Source organism: Danio aesculapii, chromosome 15 (genome assembly GCF_903798145.1).
Source record: "Danio aesculapii chromosome 15, fDanAes4.1, whole genome shotgun sequence".
Classification (NCBI taxonomy): Eukaryota; Metazoa; Chordata; class Actinopteri; order Cypriniformes; family Danionidae; genus Danio; species Danio aesculapii.
This window is the reverse complement of record NC_079449.1, coordinates 8,977,590-8,997,364: the sequence shown is the minus strand read 5'-3', so window position 1 is coordinate 8,997,364 and position 19,775 is coordinate 8,977,590. Positions and strand designations below refer to the sequence as shown.

The 19,775-nt window shown below is 34.8% G+C and overlaps 1 protein-coding gene across 2 annotated transcripts in view; it reads left to right on the top strand.

Moving 5' to 3' along the window:
* The window catches only part of cab39 (calcium binding protein 39), a 36,904-nt gene extending 19,760 nt beyond the window's left edge, over positions 1-17,144 (top strand). The window contains exons 5-10 of one of the 2 annotated variants that reach the window (XR_008838903.1): positions 205-373; positions 2,761-2,820; positions 4,358-4,423; positions 9,172-9,315; positions 13,227-15,394; positions 15,731-17,144. Coding sequence is in view for 1 of the 2 variants with exons in the window: in XM_056473760.1 (XP_056329735.1) it covers positions 205-373; positions 2,761-2,820; positions 4,358-4,423; positions 9,172-9,315; positions 13,227-13,415 (628 nt within the window). In the remaining variant the exon portion in view is untranslated. Of the gene's footprint in view, positions 1-204; positions 374-2,760; positions 2,821-4,357; positions 4,424-9,171; positions 9,316-13,226 lie in introns of both variants that reach the window. The other variant, XM_056473760.1, reaches the window with a different exon arrangement.
* The last annotated feature ends 2,631 nt before the right edge of the window (positions 17,145-19,775 follow it).

The window sequence follows — 19,775 nt, the reverse complement described above, 5'->3', positions numbered from 1 at the left end:
CTACTTATGAGTCACACTGCAATAATCAGCAAAACAAAGCAATAAACAAGCAACTTTACAAAGTACATAATAGTTGACAGTGATAAATCACAAATGAAACGCTTTACTAAAAACAGTCTTGTGAAAAGGGGTTAAGAATATTATTAGGATGACTATGTGCTGGCATAATGTTTCTGATGTTAATTCCTGTGCTTTTTTCTGCAGTTACGAGTCTCCGGACATCGCTCTGAACTGCGGGATCATGTTGAGGGAATGCATACGGCACGAGCCGCTGGCCAAGATCACCCTCTGCTCTGAACAATTCTACGATTTCTTTAGATATGTTGAAATGTCCACCTTCGACATCGCCTCTGATGCATTTGCCACTTTTAAAGTTAGTATGCTGACAAAAAAAATTTAACAAGATTTCTGTATCAGGCTGTCCGCGGGATCTAAAAAAGCATTAAAAGTTGATAAATCAATTTAGAGAAATGTAAGGCCCCAAATGAGCAAATGAAATCAAAACTAGCCATATGATTTTGTGAGCTCACATTGCTAGTTTTCTGGTGAACAATTCGTCTGTGGATGTCATTAAGAAGAAAAATAGTTTGCTCTTCTAATCTGAAATTAAAATCAGAAAATGCACATCCTGTTTGTCTTCAGTTAAATTCTCAGATTATGGGCCCTATCATACACCCGGCGCAAGGCGCAACGCAATTGTTGTTTGCTAGTTTCAGCTTGACCCAAGTGTCGTTATGACGTTTTGCACCACGCTGTTTAAATAGCAAATGTATTTGCGCCCAAAGGCGTTCTGGTCTAAAAAAGGAGGTGTGTTAAGGCACGTTGCTATTTTGAGGAATTAAAATAGATTGCACAATAGAACAGCAGAGCATGTTACTTGTGCATATTTATATTTGTTTCATTAAAAACAAGCTTAGATTTGCCCATCTATCAGGTTTTAGACCATATGGGCCATAGCACGTGTATTTGGAAATAACTCAGTTTTTTTACCACACTTTATTACTGTTTATTTATTTGTTTGCTGGAAATTAGAACTGAATTTAGAAATGGTTTTAAAACAAATCTTTACGCTTAACAAACAAAAATTAATTCTGTAGGCTAATGGATGTGTGTGCGTACAACACGTTTCCTTATCCTCGAAAGAGAGTGAAAGTAAAGAATGAGGAGGCTCATTCTCGCGCTGTAGATGCTCTGTTTAACTGTTTTCTCATTAGTGAAGTGTTCAGTTTTTCTACTTTCAAAGTCCGCCATGTAAATAGTAAATGCACTATGGAACGACGCAACTGACTCTTAAAGGGAATGTGAGATGAGACTCTGATTGTTTTTTTCTTAAAACACACCGATAACTCATTAAGAGAATAAGCTCAACCCTGTGGATTTTTCTGTCTTTAAAATAGCAAAAATGGATTCTGACACGCCCTTAATGCTTTTGCGTCCTGCACTTTGGACTTTGCACCTAGATCGTCAAAATAGAGCCCTATGTCTGTCTAAGGTATTGGGCGTGGCTAAAACACTTAACCATGCCCCTCCAACTGTCAGTTTTGACAACAAACATAAATGGGGAGGAGGTGTCTGTTAGGTTGTAATAACTCGTCTAAAACCCTTTTCCTGATCTTTCTGAATGAAATGCCTACTTTACTACATCCAATCAGCTTGCAATAGAGAAAATAAGCCACACCCACTGTTTTATCATTTAATATTCTGTTTCTCTAAGAACTGGGTCACAATACAGAAAAAAGACAGTCGCAGCTTCCAGTTCATGTGGACTTTAAAGAGTATTAAAGTCTTGAAGGCTATTTTACAAGGTATTAAATTTTGTATAATTTTTGATTCTACAACGTATCTTTAAATTCTAAAATTTGCCTGAATTTAATCTGCTGATAAAGGCTATAGCCTAGTGGTTAGCACGCCGACATATTGTGCAGTAGCACGTCAGGGCGTCCTGAGTTCGAATCCCGGCTTGAGGAAATTTCCCTATCCTACCCCCCCCTCTCTCTCCAACATCGCTTCATGTCTCAATACTGTCCTATCGAAAAAAGGCCAAAAATAAATGTTTAAAAATATATATATATATAGAATTAGTTTCTTACAATCAGTATTTAGTAAATATACTGTAAGTTAAACTGTTGCCAATGTTATCGGTTGAAACATTCGGTACATTTTTATTCATTGTTTGGCGTAACCTCAACCGAAACATAAAAAGAGGGTGGGACATAGTGTAGCTCCTCCCCTTTAAAAAAAAAACAGCCAATAGCGTTTTGTTTTATCACCACTCTGCCAGTGAGAGTGATTGAGTTCAAGCGCATCAATTGAAATGCAAATGTGAAGTGTCTTGAAGGGGGCGGGGCATGTCAGATACTAGAGAGCATTTGATTGGTCAGAAGATTTGATGAAAAATGGAAAAGGTGACGTAAATAAAACCGTTGATCCATTTAGATGGAAGTGACACTGCAAGCTTTACAAGTTTATATCAGTTTTATATCTTCTATACTTGAATTTTGTTATTGTTTTGAAGCACACAAACTTATAGATATCCTAATACTGATACTAGCTAGCATCTAAAAAAACTTAATTTCATGGGACCTTCAAAATATAGGGAAAGCCTTAAAAAACGTCTTAAAAGGTATTGAATTTGACTCTCTCCTTCCTGTATATACCCTGTGTTTGCTTTGTTTGGGTGGCAGTTCTTATTATTTCTTCCTCAAATGTGCTGTGTAATTATTCAGTCTGACAAATGGTGTTTGTTTGGTTTACTTCCAGGATTTGCTGACGAGACACAAAGTGCTCAGCGCAGAGTTTCTGGAGCAGCACTATGACAGAGTGAGTCACGGTGGAATCGATTTGCCTTCCTTCATTGTCTGTTGTCATTCAATCTGATTGGATCTGTCAGTCATTCAGCATCACTTGTGCATTTTAAAGGGGGTACTATTATAACCCTTTTTTTACAAGATTAAAAACAAGTCTCTGATATCCCTATAGTGTGTATGTGAAATTTCAGCTCACCATACAATACATTTTTTATAACTCTTTGCAACTGCCCCTTTTAGGCATTTTATGCCATTGATTTTATGCCATTGATTTTATGTGAAATTATGCCATTTTGGTGACTGTTGCTTTAAATTCAAATCAGATTGTGCTCTTTACAAAAGTAAGTGGAGCTACAGATGCCTATGTGTCAACATAGCGGCAGATTCAAAACTCGACTATTGTTATCTCTTTGAATAACTGAAAATGTCAAAAGAAGTGGCTCAGAATAAGGCAGTCTATGGAGACTGGTGTTTATTTGTGCATCCTAAAACTTGACATTTATAATCCACTTAGTCGCTAACACTATCTTCAGCTGGTGAAACTAATGACAGAAGACTACTTCTCACTCAGGGTTGTCTATGCTAATGAGGGAAAGATCATCACTAATGGGCGGGGCTTTCTCCATCTGCTAAAGGGAGAATGTCAAATCAAATTGTTTCCGTAGACTTTATCAAGTGTAATTATAAAGAATTGGAATTAATTAGAGGTTGGCTATGTCCACACACTGTTGCCACACAACTGTTTAAACCCCTTATAAAAGTGATTTTTGCATAATAGCTCCCCTTTAAAGATTCAAATCACACTTTAAAATGTGTCACTGTCTTTAATATAAGATTTATATTGACAAAATGTCAATAAATGCCACTAAAACTTTCTAAGATAACTTGGGCATACTTGATTAAATACTTGCTCTTTCAGTGGATTTTTAGTTCCCTCGTTCTCTACAAGTATCCAAAAACAAAAATGTCTAAATTTTGCAGTGTTCTTAACATTTAAACCCAAAAAAACAACTTCTTATGAGAGACGTCTTTGTTGGAAAGTACTGAAATGTATATTTTCATATTTTACAGATGTGTTGGAAAGTAATAGAGGGGCACAAGATACACAAATACACTTCATTCATTCATTCATTTTCCTTCGGCTTAGTCCCTTATTTATCAGGGGTCATCACAGCAGAATGAACCACCCACTATTCCGGCATATATTTTTTTACGCAGCGGATGCCCTTCCAGCTGCAACCCATTACTGGGAAATATATTAAAAATATATCATTCACATAGACATAGTCTTTTTTAAGTGACACTATGTACTGTATAACTGAGGGTTATCTGTGTTTATATACTGTCCATCCTATACACAACTCCTTAACTTTTCTGATTTTGATTGTGATGTAATAACATGCATTTTGTAAAGCTGCTAGGAACGATAATTATTGTAAAAAGACCAGTACAAGTAAACTTGAATTAAACAAAAAGAAGTCAGAATGTTTAATGTTTATAACATGTATAATGTAAATTACATTTATTTTTTGTCTTCTTTTGTTCTTCAGTTCTTTAGTGAATATGAGAAACTTCTTCACTCAGAAAACTATGTTACTAAGAGGCAGTCGCTGAAGGTAAGAAACTAGTTAATGTATTAGTTAGTGTGTTGTTGTACAATTTGTTGTTTGCTTATTTTACCAGTCAAAAGTTTGGGGAATTTACAGTTTTTAAACCTATTTCTTGAAGGAAGTCTCCCATTCTTCTCACCATGCATTAATTTATTTGGTTTAAAAAATGGTAAAAATAAAATAAATGTAGTGTTTTGTTTTGTTTTGGATAGATTTATTTACTGATATTCCACATAAGAGGCCATACAAAATCCTCCAGATGCCATAAGAAAAAGTAAACACTTTCTGACCTCATACATCAAATGTAAGTTCTAACATTATTATATCATAAAGCTGAAATAGCCAATGCTATACAGATCGAAAACGTGGAGGAAGCCATCTTTGTGCAATTAATTTTCTTATAATTTAGGAAAAATAATATTCCTGTCATATTTTCCTTTAATATTTTTCCTATAATTTCAGACATTATTGATAAAAGTTTCTCCCAAAACTCATAGACCTTCTCACATTCCCACACCATATGTACGTTCCAATTTGTTGGTGAGAACAAAAACTACAGTGGGGACTACAGTCCAAGTGGGAATAGGAAGATCATTCCACAAGCGAGGAACATTGGATTATAAAATTTGGAAAGTGACTTATAGCCGTTCTGTGATGGTACCACAAGGCGGTGCTCACACCCTGATCAGAGGCTCCTGGAGGAGATGTAGACCTTTAGGAGCAGGTGGAGGTAGGGTGCTGTGGCTGTCCTGTAAGCAAGCATCAATGATTTAAACTTGATCCCAAAGCTTCAACTAGAAACCAATGCAATGAGATAAAGAGAGGTGTTACATGGGCTCTGTTTGGCTCATTGAAGACTAGATGAGCTGCAGCGTTCTAGATCATCCGTAGAGGATTGAGAGTGCAGGATGGGAGACCAGCTAGAAGAGCATTGCAGTAGATCAACCTTGAAATGACTAAGTTGTGCAGCATAATCTGCTAGGAAGGGTCTAATTTTTCAGATGGTGAAAAGTGCAAACCTGCAAGATCGAGTCGTGTTAGCAATATGCTCTATTTCTGTAAACATGCCATTTACAGACAGAATGTTTCTTTGGTGTCCAATACAATCTGTGACAGAGCTTAAAATGGATTAACTGATGGTTTGGATTTTTTGATGTGCAAATCTAGTGATTATCATGATTCGAGTAAAACAAATAAGGAGTACCTGACGAAAGCAATTTGGGAAATAAAATAATGCACTAGGAAAATAACGCACGCCTGTAATGAAAATGGGCCTACGAAGAGGAGTGGTCATTAATGCAAGTGTGCATTATTTTCAGATTTAATACTACATTGTTTTATGATTTATTTAAAAGAACACTTGTTAGGTTTTATCCTTAAATGCTCTTTATTACTTTCTTATGCATCTCATAGCCCGTTTTTAAGTTCGTAAAGGAGCCTTCGGCCATTGTTATGAAAGAGAGAGGTAAATTGTGTCATTCACATGAATCTGTGCTTTTTTAACAGCATTTGGCAGCAACATCTTTACTAAGATCAGAACTGAGAGTTTAACTGTGAAGTTTGTACCTCGCTACTGAGAAATGGCTTTTGTTTCAGTGAAGTGTTGAAACAAAACAGTTTCAGAGTAGTGCTGACAACACGTTGCTGTGTTCATGCAAGCTTGCCTGTATTGAGTGAGTGAGATCTATAAGGAGAGAGAGTGTATGTGCTTTCAACGGGTTTGTGTTTGTCAGATTTATGTTATTGCTTCATATATTTATTTGCTTGATCAGTGTAATTGTGGGTTTTGAAATCAAGCGTTCAGCAGAACTGTTGAACATCCCACAATGATAAAAATGCACGTTTCATGCAATGCAAAGCAGAATTTTCAGCTTTTGGTGTCACATGATGCTTCAGAAGTCATTGTGTGTATGAGAAGTACTTGAAAGTCAGACATATGGATTCAAGACCTGGAAAGTACTTAAAAACAAACACAGGTCCTTGAAAGTGCTTGAATTAAATTTGAAATGAAATGTATGGTGTTATTTCAGCAGTTGTACTGTGCTGCTGTCAAAAGCAGAAAAAAAACTCTTAATTGAAATCTCTTTATTCAAGAACTATGATAAATATTGCACATTTATCAACATTTCAGACACTGCGTTTAAATATATTACCACTATTGAATTCAACACTTTAAAACAGCTACATTTTTTTTTTTTTGGTAAATGACACAATTAAAACATCATTACTCTGACATTTTTATGTAAATATTAGGTACAAGTAAATGTTAAAGAGCCTCTATTTTGCACTAATAAAGGTCATATTTTGGTTTTAGGGGTCTCCAACAACAGGCTGATATGCGTGCAAGGTCAAAAAAACACTTTCATTGTCTTATTATATGCATTTATTTTTACTTAATTATCCCAGCGACTCCCATTTGAATCTTTCAGCAATTCATTTGTTCCCAAACCCCTCCTTAGCGCGAAGCTAATCTGCAGTGATTGGTCCGATGACCCAGTCTATTGCTATTGGTCGACTGCGTTCAGCACGAGACAGAGAGAAAAGCTCACCACGGCTATGAAATAGCAGCCAGAGAGTATGTGAGAGCAGGAATGTTATTCTACGCTTAAACCTAACCCCATGTAATAACAACGACAACGATTCAGTATTAATCCACACAGTGGCAAAAGTTGAACTATTTTGAACATTACCGCACTGTGCGTGTGTGTAGGAACAGCTAATCTTGGCCATAGCAAAGACAAACAGCAGAGGATCGCCAGTTCCGAATGCATTTGAATCAGTGAAGAAACAAGCACGCACCATGTTTTGGACACAATATGTGAACAGCCCCATACAGATTTAACCTGAGAGATACAGTACAAGGACTGATCTATGAGAGATATGTGATTACAAGCCGCGCGGGGCCATTAGATCTTATAACACACAATTAAACACATATTTTGCAAACTACACAAAACAAGGCAACAATTTTAATGAGAGTTACAAGTTATGATCCGGAGGAAGAAGAAACTGGTCCATATGAACTGTAAAAGGCCGGCGAATCCCACGTTGCAGCGTAGGTTATTGTATCAATCATCAGAAAAATGATAGGAACAATCAGCACTGGGCTGGCTAAACTGTGGTATTGTTGTGAAAATTAACTTTAACCCTATATTCCCAGCAGCCGAATCTCCATCTGTCAGTGATCATCATCTTCACGTCATGATCAGTCTCGTGATCCTCCGCGCCTTCTCTAGTATGTGGAGGGAAAGCGCGTGCACATTTTACCAGAACTGGAAGTACGTATTTGGTGATGTACCGTATCGACGTCGATGCGATCAAACAAAAGATCCGAACACAACTCAATTCATTTACTCGACTCTGAGTCAAATATTTAGAATCTATATTTAGAATATTAAAGAATCAATAGTTTTAAACATGCTGCACTTTTAGATTTGAACCTCTGCTGGATGTTTTTATTCATTTAGAGCTGTGTTACACACTGCTTGGAAGCTCATTTTCAAAAACCCATAATAGGGGCTCTTTAAGTACAGTAAGGGAGCTTCATGATGCTACATATGCTGGGGGAATTAAAAAAGGTGCTTGATTTGAAATTAATGGTGTTTGAAAGCCTTTGAATCTTTGAACATTTCTCATTAATATCAAAGCTGAAAACAGTTGGGCTGATTTATTAAGAGGAAAATTGTATTTTTATTTGAAATAAAAGTCTTTTGTGAGATTACACTGTTGTTCAATTTCTTTTATAGGATTAATTTCTATTACACTGGAACTAGCAGGATTCTTTAACTACTAAAATGGCCATCGTGGTGTTTCTGAATTTTTTTTTCATGTCATGAATTAAAAAAAATAAATATATTTTATGTAGTTTATATTTGAAGATTCGATTGAGATTGGAAAAATTAAGCTTTGAATTGTCTGTCATCTGTGCCTCAGCATGTGGACTGTCGGTTTAGTTGACAAGTCTGACTCTGTCATAACAATTGTGTAAATGTAACATAGATAATGTTCAGTTTGAAAGACTCAGATCTTGGATGCAGTTGACGGGATTGTATTAAATTAGTTTATGCAAGCAGAACAAACACACCCTTCAATTAAACTGCTTCTGCTTGTTTTATGAAGTCGTTGTTATCTTAAAAATAAACCCTTTTTTGTTATAAAGCCTATAATTGTGTACAAGTTCCTCACTTTGTATTTTTCACCGCAGTGAGTGTGCTGTTTTTGAAGTTTTAAAGACGTGTCTGAAGTAAAGGTTTTTTTTCTATCAGGATGTTGTGTTTTTGTTAGAAGAAAGTTGCTAGGCAACAGAGGCACACATATGCAAAGGCAGTAGCGGAAAGTAGCGGATGCTGAAATGCTTGTAGGCAGTTTAACCATTATCCTCAGTCAAGGTAGAAATAAAAACTCTTTTGTGATTAATATTTTTAGTTATTATTTTTTACATTTTTCGTTTGTTTTGTAATTTTCTGTAATTTTTATTGTTAGGATAAAATATATACACATTCAGGAAAAGTCAGAGCACTATGGTTATATATGTTTTAGTTATTAATTTACAAAATTAAAATGTGGTCAAAATGACAGCTTCAGTAGTTCTAGTGTTAAACAAAAACTTTTATTGACCCCAAACCTTTGACCACTAGTTTTATTTTCTGTGAGTTTTTGTGTCACTGAAAATCTCCAGAATGTCTTCAGACAGAATTACAGACGGTAACTTCATGTTTACGTGCTTTTAACATGTGGTTTGTGTTTCCTCTTAGCTTTTAGGAGAGCTGCTTTTGGACCGGCACAACTTCACTATAATGACCAAGTACATAAGCAAACCAGAGAACCTCAAACTCATGATGAACCTACTGCGAGACAAGAGCCGCAACATCCAGTTTGAGGCCTTTCATGTGTTTAAGGTAGAAAACCTCCCACCCTCTTGTTGATTTATTTATTTTTTGATCAACTTACCAGCAGTGTGGAGTGTAATTAGTTACTTATCCACTGATAAAGTGTTACTGTTCATTTTTACTTAATTTAATAACTTACTTATAATGTAATTGTCTTAAATCCTGTAAATAAATTCAGCAGTTATGTGTAAATCAGACAAGCAGATTAATTGTGTAATTTGTTATATAAATATGTTTTGTAGAATAATTCTATTTTTGAACTAAGGAAGGTTAAACTTATATAAATGATTACACATGCTAAAAAACGAGTCAGAATTAATTGATGAAAATATGTTTATATTTCAGATATTTAGCAGAAAAAATTTGTTTTTCAACTAAGCAAATTACATTTGTCAGGTCATTGAGCATACTTACGAAACAACGAATTAAGAAATTAGTAATTTGCTCTGGAACATTATTTTTTTTTTGTTACATATGATGTTTTGTTTGTATTTCTGCCGTTTAATTCTGTTTGTCCACTAAAGAATGTTATGTTTGTTAATAAAATGCTTAACTGTCGGCACCAATAGCCTAGGGCAGGGGTCACCAAACTTGTTCCTGGAGGGCCGATGTCCTGCAGATTTTAGCTCCAACCCTAATCAAACACACCTGAACAAGCTGATCAAGGTCTTACTAGGTATACTTGAAACACCCAGGCAGGTGTTTTGAGGCAAGTTGGAGCTAAACCCTGGAGGGACACCGGCCCTGCAGGACCGAGATTGGTGACCCCTGGCCTAGGGGTTAATGCACCAAGTTTTTTGCCGACCATTCCCCTCTTTCCACTCCCAATACTTTCCTTTCTGTAACCTCTACTATCCTATCCAAAATAAAGGTGAAAACCCCCTAAAAAAAATAAATTAAAATGTTTTAATAAATCGAACAAAGCTAAAGTATTAAGCGTTAACCCCAAAATGTAAAAATCTGTCATTATTTACTCACCTTTCACTTGTTCCAAATCAGTTCCAACACAAAAAGATGTTTTGAAGAGAGCTGGAAACCTGTAACTGTTGACTTTCGTAGTATTAGTATTTCCTACTATGGAAGTCAATGCTTACAGGTTTTCAGCTCTCTTCAAAACATCTTCTTTTTGTGTTCAACAGAAGAAATAAACTCAAGTAGGTTTGGAACCGCCTGAGGCCTAGTAAATCGTGAGAAAATGTTCTATTATCCTATTTATTTGTATTGTCTAAGGATGTTAAGTAATATTCAAAAGTTAAGTAATTAAATCCCTTATTGAGTAACTCAATTACTTTACAAACACGGTAGTTAGAAAAGTCATTTAAATGTAACTTTAACAATGTAATTAGTTGTCTGACATTTAGCATTGTTTATCATTCATTCATTTTCTTTTCGGCTTAGTCCCTTTATTAATCTGGGGTCGCCACAGCGGAATGAACCGCCAACTTATCAAGCACTTCCAGCTGCAACCCAGTACTGGGAAACATCCATATACACTCATTCACACTCATACACTACTTTCCTGATTCACCTGTACCGCATGTCTTTGGACTTGTGGGGGAAATCGGAGCAACAAGAGGAAACCCACGCAAACACAGGGAGAACATACAAACTCCACACAGAAATGCCAGCTGATCCAGCCGAGGCTCGAACCAGCGACCTACTTGCTGTGGGGTGATCGTGCTACCCACTGCGCCACTGTGACACCCCTTCATTTTTTTGTAGAAAGTCTATTCAAATTTACTCGTATAGCGCTTTTCATAAAAATTATCATTCCAAAGCAGCTTTACAAAATGTGTGTTATTATATTACAATCAGAATCAGAAAAGTTAAGGAGTTGTGTATAGGGTGGGCAGTATATAAACATAGATAACCTGCAGTTATACAGTAGGCATGGAACGATAACAGGTTTACCGTGGTTTGAAGTTGTTGAGTAATCTGTGTTTTTGAATCTAACAAAGACAGAAGCAGAAGTCAATAGCTATGTTTCCATCCATCTATTTTTATGCGCATAAAAAAATGGTTGATGGAAATGCCAAGATGCGCACAAGTTTTGAAAACACGAATGAAAACATATGTGCATAACTGAGTAGGAAAAACGTTTTATTTGATGAGAAAAGATGCAAATTCCAGTATGCCCATTAAAAAAAGTAAGGTGATTTTGTTATAAGAGATCATGTGATGATAAAAATGTGAGTTATTGGATAAACCAGCAGGCTGAGCACATTGTAAAACATCTGAAATGTTGTTTCGATCATTCTAAAACACCTTAACCGTTTCAGTATTAGTGTTATTATATTATTAATGACCTCCAGAACTGTCAAGAGTGTCCGTGCTCCGCGTCTCAAGCCTTCAAATGCCACCACATGTTCATTGCATGTCAGCATTTGTCTTCTGAGGTGCAAGTTATTTATTAAATGAAGAAAAGATTCACACAGCTTCTCCTACCGCAGTAAATTTCGTTTCTACTGTTGATATTTGGCGCCTGTTAATCAGGAAGTTAGAATTTAGTTGTCTTTCACTCATTGGATGGAAACGCTGCTTTATTCGCACATCTTTTATTCAATATTCTAGTTTTGCACATTAATTTAATTCACATCTTTGGATGAAGACATAGCTAATGATTAATTTTAATTAATTTTAACCAGACATGTTTAAAATAAAAAGAGCCAAAATTATTTTAAATGTTTCTTAAAATAAAATATTTTGTGTTTAATAAGGGAAAAGTTTTTTTTTTTTTTTGAACAATCTTTTTATTGAGATGTAATAAAAATATGACAATATAACATCACAATCATATTTTACATCTTTTTTTTTCAATTTAGAGGAAAAAAATAAAACAATAAAATAAAAATAAATAATAAAAAGCATACAACAACAAGAAAAAAAAAAAACATAAAAAAGGAATAAAAAGGAAATGAGAAAAAAAGGGGGGGGGGGCACAGGGTGTTTGAGTTAGTAACAGATTATTCTAGATACAACAATTGGAAGAGATTGTTGAAAATACAAATAATCTATAGAAGGCATGAACCAGATCATCAGATGGTTTGTTTAAATAATTCTTTGGAAATAGGGGGAATATTTAGATATGCTTAGTCAATGTCAGTTTATTTCGTCGTTTCCTGTTTCATTTAATAAATTTCTGAAATTTGAATTTGAAATAAGATATATAAAGGGTGCCCACATTTTCTCAAAAACAGTAAGTTTGCCTTTTAACATGTATGAAATCTTTTCCATAGCTAAACAGAAGGACATATTATTGATCCACTGTGCAATAGATGGCCTTTCCATTTTCCTCCAGTACAAAGCTATTAGACGTTTTGCTTGGAGTATACTTATATCGATAAGTTTACGGGTGCTGCTGTGGCAATCAATATTTTCATAAATAATTCCCAAAATAAACATTTCCGGTTTCATGGGCAGTTTTACAGATACCATTTCAAAAATGAAACTAGCCACCTCTTTCCAAAATTCCTGTACCTTTGGGCAATCCCACATACAGTGTAAAAGTGTACCTTTTTCCACTGAGCATTTAATGCATGTGTCTGGGATACTTTGGTTAATTTTATTTAACCTGACTGGAGTGATATATGTTCTCATAATCCAGTTGTACTGTATTAATTTAAGATTACTATTAAATGTTAATGATTGAGCTTTTGTAATAAGGGAAAAGTTGTTACTTTTTTTACAAAGACATTTAAACGAACTAATTTCAGAGTAGTAATCACAGGACCCTGATACCATGAAACTGTGATATTTTTTTATCCAAGGTTATCATACTGTCAGTATCTTATATTGGCCCATGCCTATTATACAATACATAGGCTCCCTTCCAAAAAGTAACTCCTTATCAGTATGCAAACCCTGAAACTCATCTCAAGCTTCAGTATCCTGAGTCATTCATTATCTCCTGGTTCCTTCAGGTGTTTGTGGCCAATCCCAACAAGACTCCGCCCATCCTGGACATCCTGCTGAAGAACCAAACCAAACTCATCGAGTTCCTCAGCAAGTTCCAGAACGACCGCACCGAGGACGAGCAGTTCAGCGACGAGAAGACGTATCTAATCAAACAGATCCGAGACCTCAAGAGGCCGACCCCGCAGGACGCTTGAGAAACACCACCAGTATACACACGAACGTATAGAGGAAGTCTAGACGGTGGCGTCTGGGCAATCTTTGGCTCTCTGGGACGTTGAGTGGCCGCAGCGCTGGGCATGTTTTTGTGTTTTGCAGGAACCGTCAAATGCCGTTTGAGCTCGGTGAGTGATGATGATGATGAAGGGTCTCGCTTTGCTGGACATCCAACCTCTTCCCCCGATTATGTTTTATTCTCATGTTTAAAAAACGAGCAAAGTGAACAGAGAAGACGGAAGTAGATGCTGCTGCTTTATTGCACATACAGGAGGGGGTTTTGTACCTCATACACAAACAAACATACACTCAGATGCTAGTAAACCTACACAGATGGAGTTTGCTAATTGGATGGTGATGAATTCAATGATGAATATGCATTTATCATATCTCATATAGCATTCAAACACACTCCTGTGACGCACGCATCATGTTTTGCACATTTTGAGGTTGCATATCCTGGATGAGTAGTGAACATGTACATAGGGTATTTTTTTTTTTCACTTTTCATATTTGTTTTGGCTTTGTAGGATGTGTTTTAGCACCTTTAGAGATGGTAACGGTTTATGGTTTATTGTGTCAGTCATTTTGAGAGACGCGTGTGGACATGAGTAAATGTGAGAGGTTAGATACTGATTTGTTAGCGCCGTCTCTGATTTAACGCTGGCATTTTTTGTCTATCATTATTAGTCACTGCATTGAATGGGTGTAATGGAAAGTTGGCGCTGTTAATTCTGCTTTCTGTGGTCGTGACCTTAAATTTTATGATCTGACTTTTCTAGTTTTCGATGTTACTAACCTACTGGTGTAGTATTTGTCTAGTGCTCATAACTTTTAGACAGTCTCATTTAATGTTAGCTTTTGATCATTTGGTGCATGCATAGTAGAATCTGACATAACCTCACATTTCACCCTAAAATCAAGAGAAATTTTATATTTTGGCACCTGCTCATCAAAAAATTGCTTTAGTTTGTTAAAAAAATTTATAATTCTATAATAAATCTTACTATATACTAGTTTTTTGTAATTATTTTTAGATAAAAAAGGGATGGTTCACCAAGAAATGAACTGAATCATTTACTCGCTGTGGTTCAAAACCTATTTCATTTTTTTTCTGCTTGTGTTGATGACAAAATGAGATATTTTGAAGAATGTTGGTTGCTGGTAACCATTGATTTCAGGTATGGAAGTCAATAAAAGGGTGTCAGCATCCAGCATCTTTTTTTGTGTTCAATAAAAGAAAGAAACTCAAAGGTTTAAACCACATGAGTGACAATAAATGATGAGGTCATTTTCATTTTCTGTGTGAACTATCCCTTTAAGTTTATTAGTATTGTTTTTAAAATAAATACAATGCAGTTGTAATCATTTACTTACTGTTGTTCAGAACCTATTTGGATTTTTTTATTATTCTGTTGAAACACAAGGGAAGATATTTTGAAAAATGTTGGTGCTGGTACCACTTGATTCCAGGTATGGAAGTCAATAAAAGGGTGTCAGCATCCAGCATTTTTCTAAATATCTTCTTTTGTGTTCAACGGAAGAAAGAAACTCAAAGGTTTAAAACCACATGAGTGACAATAAATGATGAGATCATTTTCATTTTTTTTTTTTTGTGTGAACTATTTCTTTAAGTTTATTATTATTATTATTATTATTATTATTATTGCTATTATTATTATTATTATTACTATTATTATTATTATTTGATCTTTACATTGTAGTTGTAATTATTTTCTCACCGTTGTTCAAAAGCTGTTTGAATTTTTTTATTATTCTGTTGAAACACAAAGGAAGATATTTTGAAGAATGTTGGTTGCTGGTACCCATTGATTCGAGATATGAAAGTCAATAAAAGGGTGTCGGCATCCAGCATTCTTCAAAATATCTTCTTTTGTGTTCAACAGAAGAAAAAAACTCATAAAGGTTTAAAACCACCTGAGTGACACTAAATGATGAGGTCATTTTCATGTTTTTGTGTAAACTATCTCTTTTAAGCTTATTATTATTATTATTATTATTATTATATATTATTATTATTATTAAGGACAATGCAATCGTAATCATTTACTCACTGTTGTTCAAAGCCTATTTGTATTTTTTTTATTATTCTGTTGAAACACAAAGGGAGATATTTTAAAGAATGTTGGTTGCTGGTAACCATTGATTCCAGTTATGGAAGTCAATAAAAGGGTGTCAGCATCCAGCATTCTTCAAAATATCTTATTTTGTGTTCAACAGAAGAAAAAAACTCACAAAGGTTTAAAACCACATGAGAGTGACAATAAATGATGAGGTCATTTTCATTTTTTGGGTGAACTATCCCTTAAAGCTTTTTTAAAAATAATTACAATGCAATCATAATCATTTACTCACCGTTGTTCAAAACCTATTGGGATTTTTTTTTTTTATTATTCTGTTGAAACACAAAGGAAGATATTTTGAAGAATGTTGGCTGCTGGTACTCATTGATTCCAAGTATGGAATTCAATAAATGGGTGTCGGCATCCAGCATTCTTCAAAATATCTTCTTTTGTGTTCAACAGAAGAAAAAGAGGTTTAAAACCAGTGACAATAAATTATGATTTTTTTTGATGAACTATTCCTTTAAGCTTTTGATTTTCTAAAATAATTACAAAGCAATGCTATTTAAATTAAAAATTTAATCAAAATGTTTGTACAAAGAGATGCTTTGTAAAAACTTTTTCATTTGATAATATTCTTTCTCCTGAATTTAGAGGTGAAATGTGTTCTTGCCTGGTTTTGTGTGATTTTACTATACATCAGCTCACTTACGTTACCATCTTTTTTACTGTACCCTTTATTTTGGGAAAAAAATTACAACTCCATTGTGAGATGTTACTAGCTGGAGATTAATCTGAAACGGTTGGATGTAGATGAGCTGCTTCAGCTCACTCACACTCTGTGAATGTTATTTTAGGTTTGTTTTATAAAATCAGTCAGGTACTTGCTTGGTGGTGTTTCTTTTTAATCTAGCCTAACCCCAAGTCTGAAAAACCACCTAAAACTGAAAGTGATTTTGCAGGGTTTTGCTTGATCATTTTCAGGTTATGACTGCTTTTACTCACAAACCAGCCACAATTGTCTGCCATAAACCCCTAATTTCTTCATTTCGAATGCATAATGTTACTTTTAATGCAGAACTTTACTCATAGATGTTCTGCAGAATGTTTACAGTACTGGTCAGGAATACAGGGATTGATATATGTCTATAACAGTATTTTATTTTAGTGACGAATACAAAAAAACTTTGCGTAGCTTAAACATTTTTCTTCATATTTGAGTCTCTGCATATCCTGTTTATATGGTGACGGGCAACTCACCATAAGCTGCGATTTTACAACAGACTAGACTCTTTCATTGGTTGGCACTTGTAACAACAGCCAATCACAGTCATCTTGTATGCCTGACATGGTAACGGCCCGGAGCATTAAGAATTCTGAGAATTAGTAAACCTATCTTGCATATCAGTGCATGTTTGTATTTCGCAGCCTTTAGATTAAGCATGGACGTCTTTAACGGACCGGCTGGAAACTTCTTGGCCTGCTGTCTGTTTCAATTAAACGGTCCAATTTAACCTATGTAGAGCTGGCCTGAGTAATAAGACTTGGGCACAGAAATGGTGGAGTTTCATCTGAAATGTCAGTTCGTAGACAGACTAACAGTTGGAAATAAAGTTTGGAATAAAATACTTGTTTCTACTGTCTTTGTTTGGGTAAGTGTATTGTTGTTCACTGAAGATGGATGGATAGTGTTAAAATGATGGATGGATGGATGGATGGATGGATGGATGGATGGATAGATAGATAGATAGATTCATAGACGGATGGATGGATGGTGAAATACTAATAATACACTATTAAATTAAAATACTGTATACAACAGTATTTATTACGATTTTATCAGTTCACTATAGTTAATACGACAGTATACTTTAGCATTCGTTAACAGAGTTGTAAGTTATATTATATATATATATAGTATAATATACATTCACCGGCCACTTTATTAGGTACGTTAACGCAAAAGGAAATATCCTGTGAGCGGACGTTGTGTAGGCATAAATGCCTTGTTGATGTCAGAGGAGAATAGCCAGACTGATTCAGGCTGATAGAAAAGCAACAGTAACTCAAATAACCACTCGTTACAACCGAGGTATGCAGAAAAGCATCTCTAAACACACAACACATCTAACCTTGTGGCGGATGGGCTACATCAGCAGAAGACCACACCCGGGTGCCACTCCTGTCAGCTAAGAACAGGAAACTGAGGCTACGATTCGCGCAGGCTCACCAAAACTAGACAATAGAAGATTGGAAAAACGTTTCCCTGGTCTGATGAGTCTCGATTTCTGCTGCGACATTCGGATGGTAGGGTCAGAATTTGTTGTCAACAACATGAAAGCATGGATCCATCATGCCTTGTATTAACGGTTCAGGCTGCTGGTGGTGGTGTAATGGTGTGTGGGATATTTTCTTGGCACACTTTGGGCCCATTAGTACCAATAGAGTATCGTGTCAATGCCACAGCCTTCCTGTGTATTGTTGCTGACCATGTCCATCCCTTTATGACCACAGTGTACCCATCTTCCGATTGCTACTTCCAGCAGGACAACGCACCATGTCATAAAGTGTGAATCATCTCAGACTGGTTTCTTGAACATGAGTTCACTATACTCAAATGGCCTCCACAATCACCAGGACTCAATCCAATAGAGCACCTTTGGGATGTGGTGGAATGGGACATTCGCATCATGGATGTGCAGCCGACAAAGGGGGTCCAACCCGGTTCTAGTAAGTTGTACCTAATAAAGTGCCCGGTGAGTGTATATTATGGTATAATAAATATAATAGCTTAATAATATAATATCTATAATAGCATAGTATGATTAAAACACAAATAGTATGGTTATAAAACTGTAGAATTTACTTTAAATTGTAGTATTTTTTTCAGATAGACAGAGTAAAATACTACAGTATTAAAGTAAAATACTGTATAGTATTTATTAGTTTGCTACACTTAATACAACAGTATGCTGTGGTATATATTAACAAACAGTTGGATATTCTATGCAGTATAATACACCAATTATATATATATATATATATATATATATATATATATATATATATATATATATATATATATATATATATATATATATAAAGAACTTTAATCTGTTGTTGTCATTGTATAGTTCCTATAGTAACACAACTATAGTAATATAAGCAATTGACTTAATACTAAAGTATTTTTTACAACCAAAGGGTACATTATACTATAATATACCACAGTTTACTGTAGTAAAGTCTAAAATAGGCCTATATTACACTGTATTACAGTTTATCGGTTTACTATAGTTAATACTAGCCTACAGTATGTTGTAGCATTCAATTAAAAGGTTGTAAATTTTATAATACACAAATGATTTGAAGTATGGTTCAAAAACACTAATGAGTTTACTATAAATTACTATAGTACTTTTTTAATTTGGGGATAGATAGATAGATAGATAGATAGATAGATAGATAGATGCATAGATGGATGCAAGTAAAATACTACAGGATTAAAGTGAAATACTGTATACTATAGTACTTATCAGTTGATTGGTTTGCTATAGTTACAGTATGCTGTAGCATTCATTAACAAAGAGTTGTAATTCTATACAGTATAAAACACCAATAGAATGGTTCAAAAAAAATTCGTAGAGGTAATTAAATTAAATTCTTTAGTGTTTTTTAACTATAGTAAAGTTGTAATTGTATAGTTGATTTAGTAACACAACAACTATAGTAATATAAGCGAATGACTCTGTAGTTTTCTACAACCAAAGGGTACGTTATACTAAACCACAGTTTACTGTAGTAAAATCTATAGCACAGTATTTATTATCATTTACTAGTAAATACCAGCCTACATTCATTAAAAAGTTGTAAATTCTATAATACACACTTAATTTGAAGTATGGTTCAAAAACACTATTGAATTTACTATCAGTTACTATAGTATTTTTTATGTGGGGACAGACAGACAGACAGACAGATAGACAGATAGAGAGATAGATAGATAGATAGATAGATAGATAGATAGATAGATAGATAGATAGATAGATAGATAGATAGATAGATAGATAGATAGATAGATAGATAGATAGATAGATAGCATCATTATCAATAATTTATATCTTTATAATAAAGATATATGGTACTATATATCAGTACCATAATATTAACATCAGATAAATACACTACATGTCTTCCAAAGCAATACGCTTACGTACACCTCCATAATATGTATACAAAACGTGCGCGCGCTTGCTC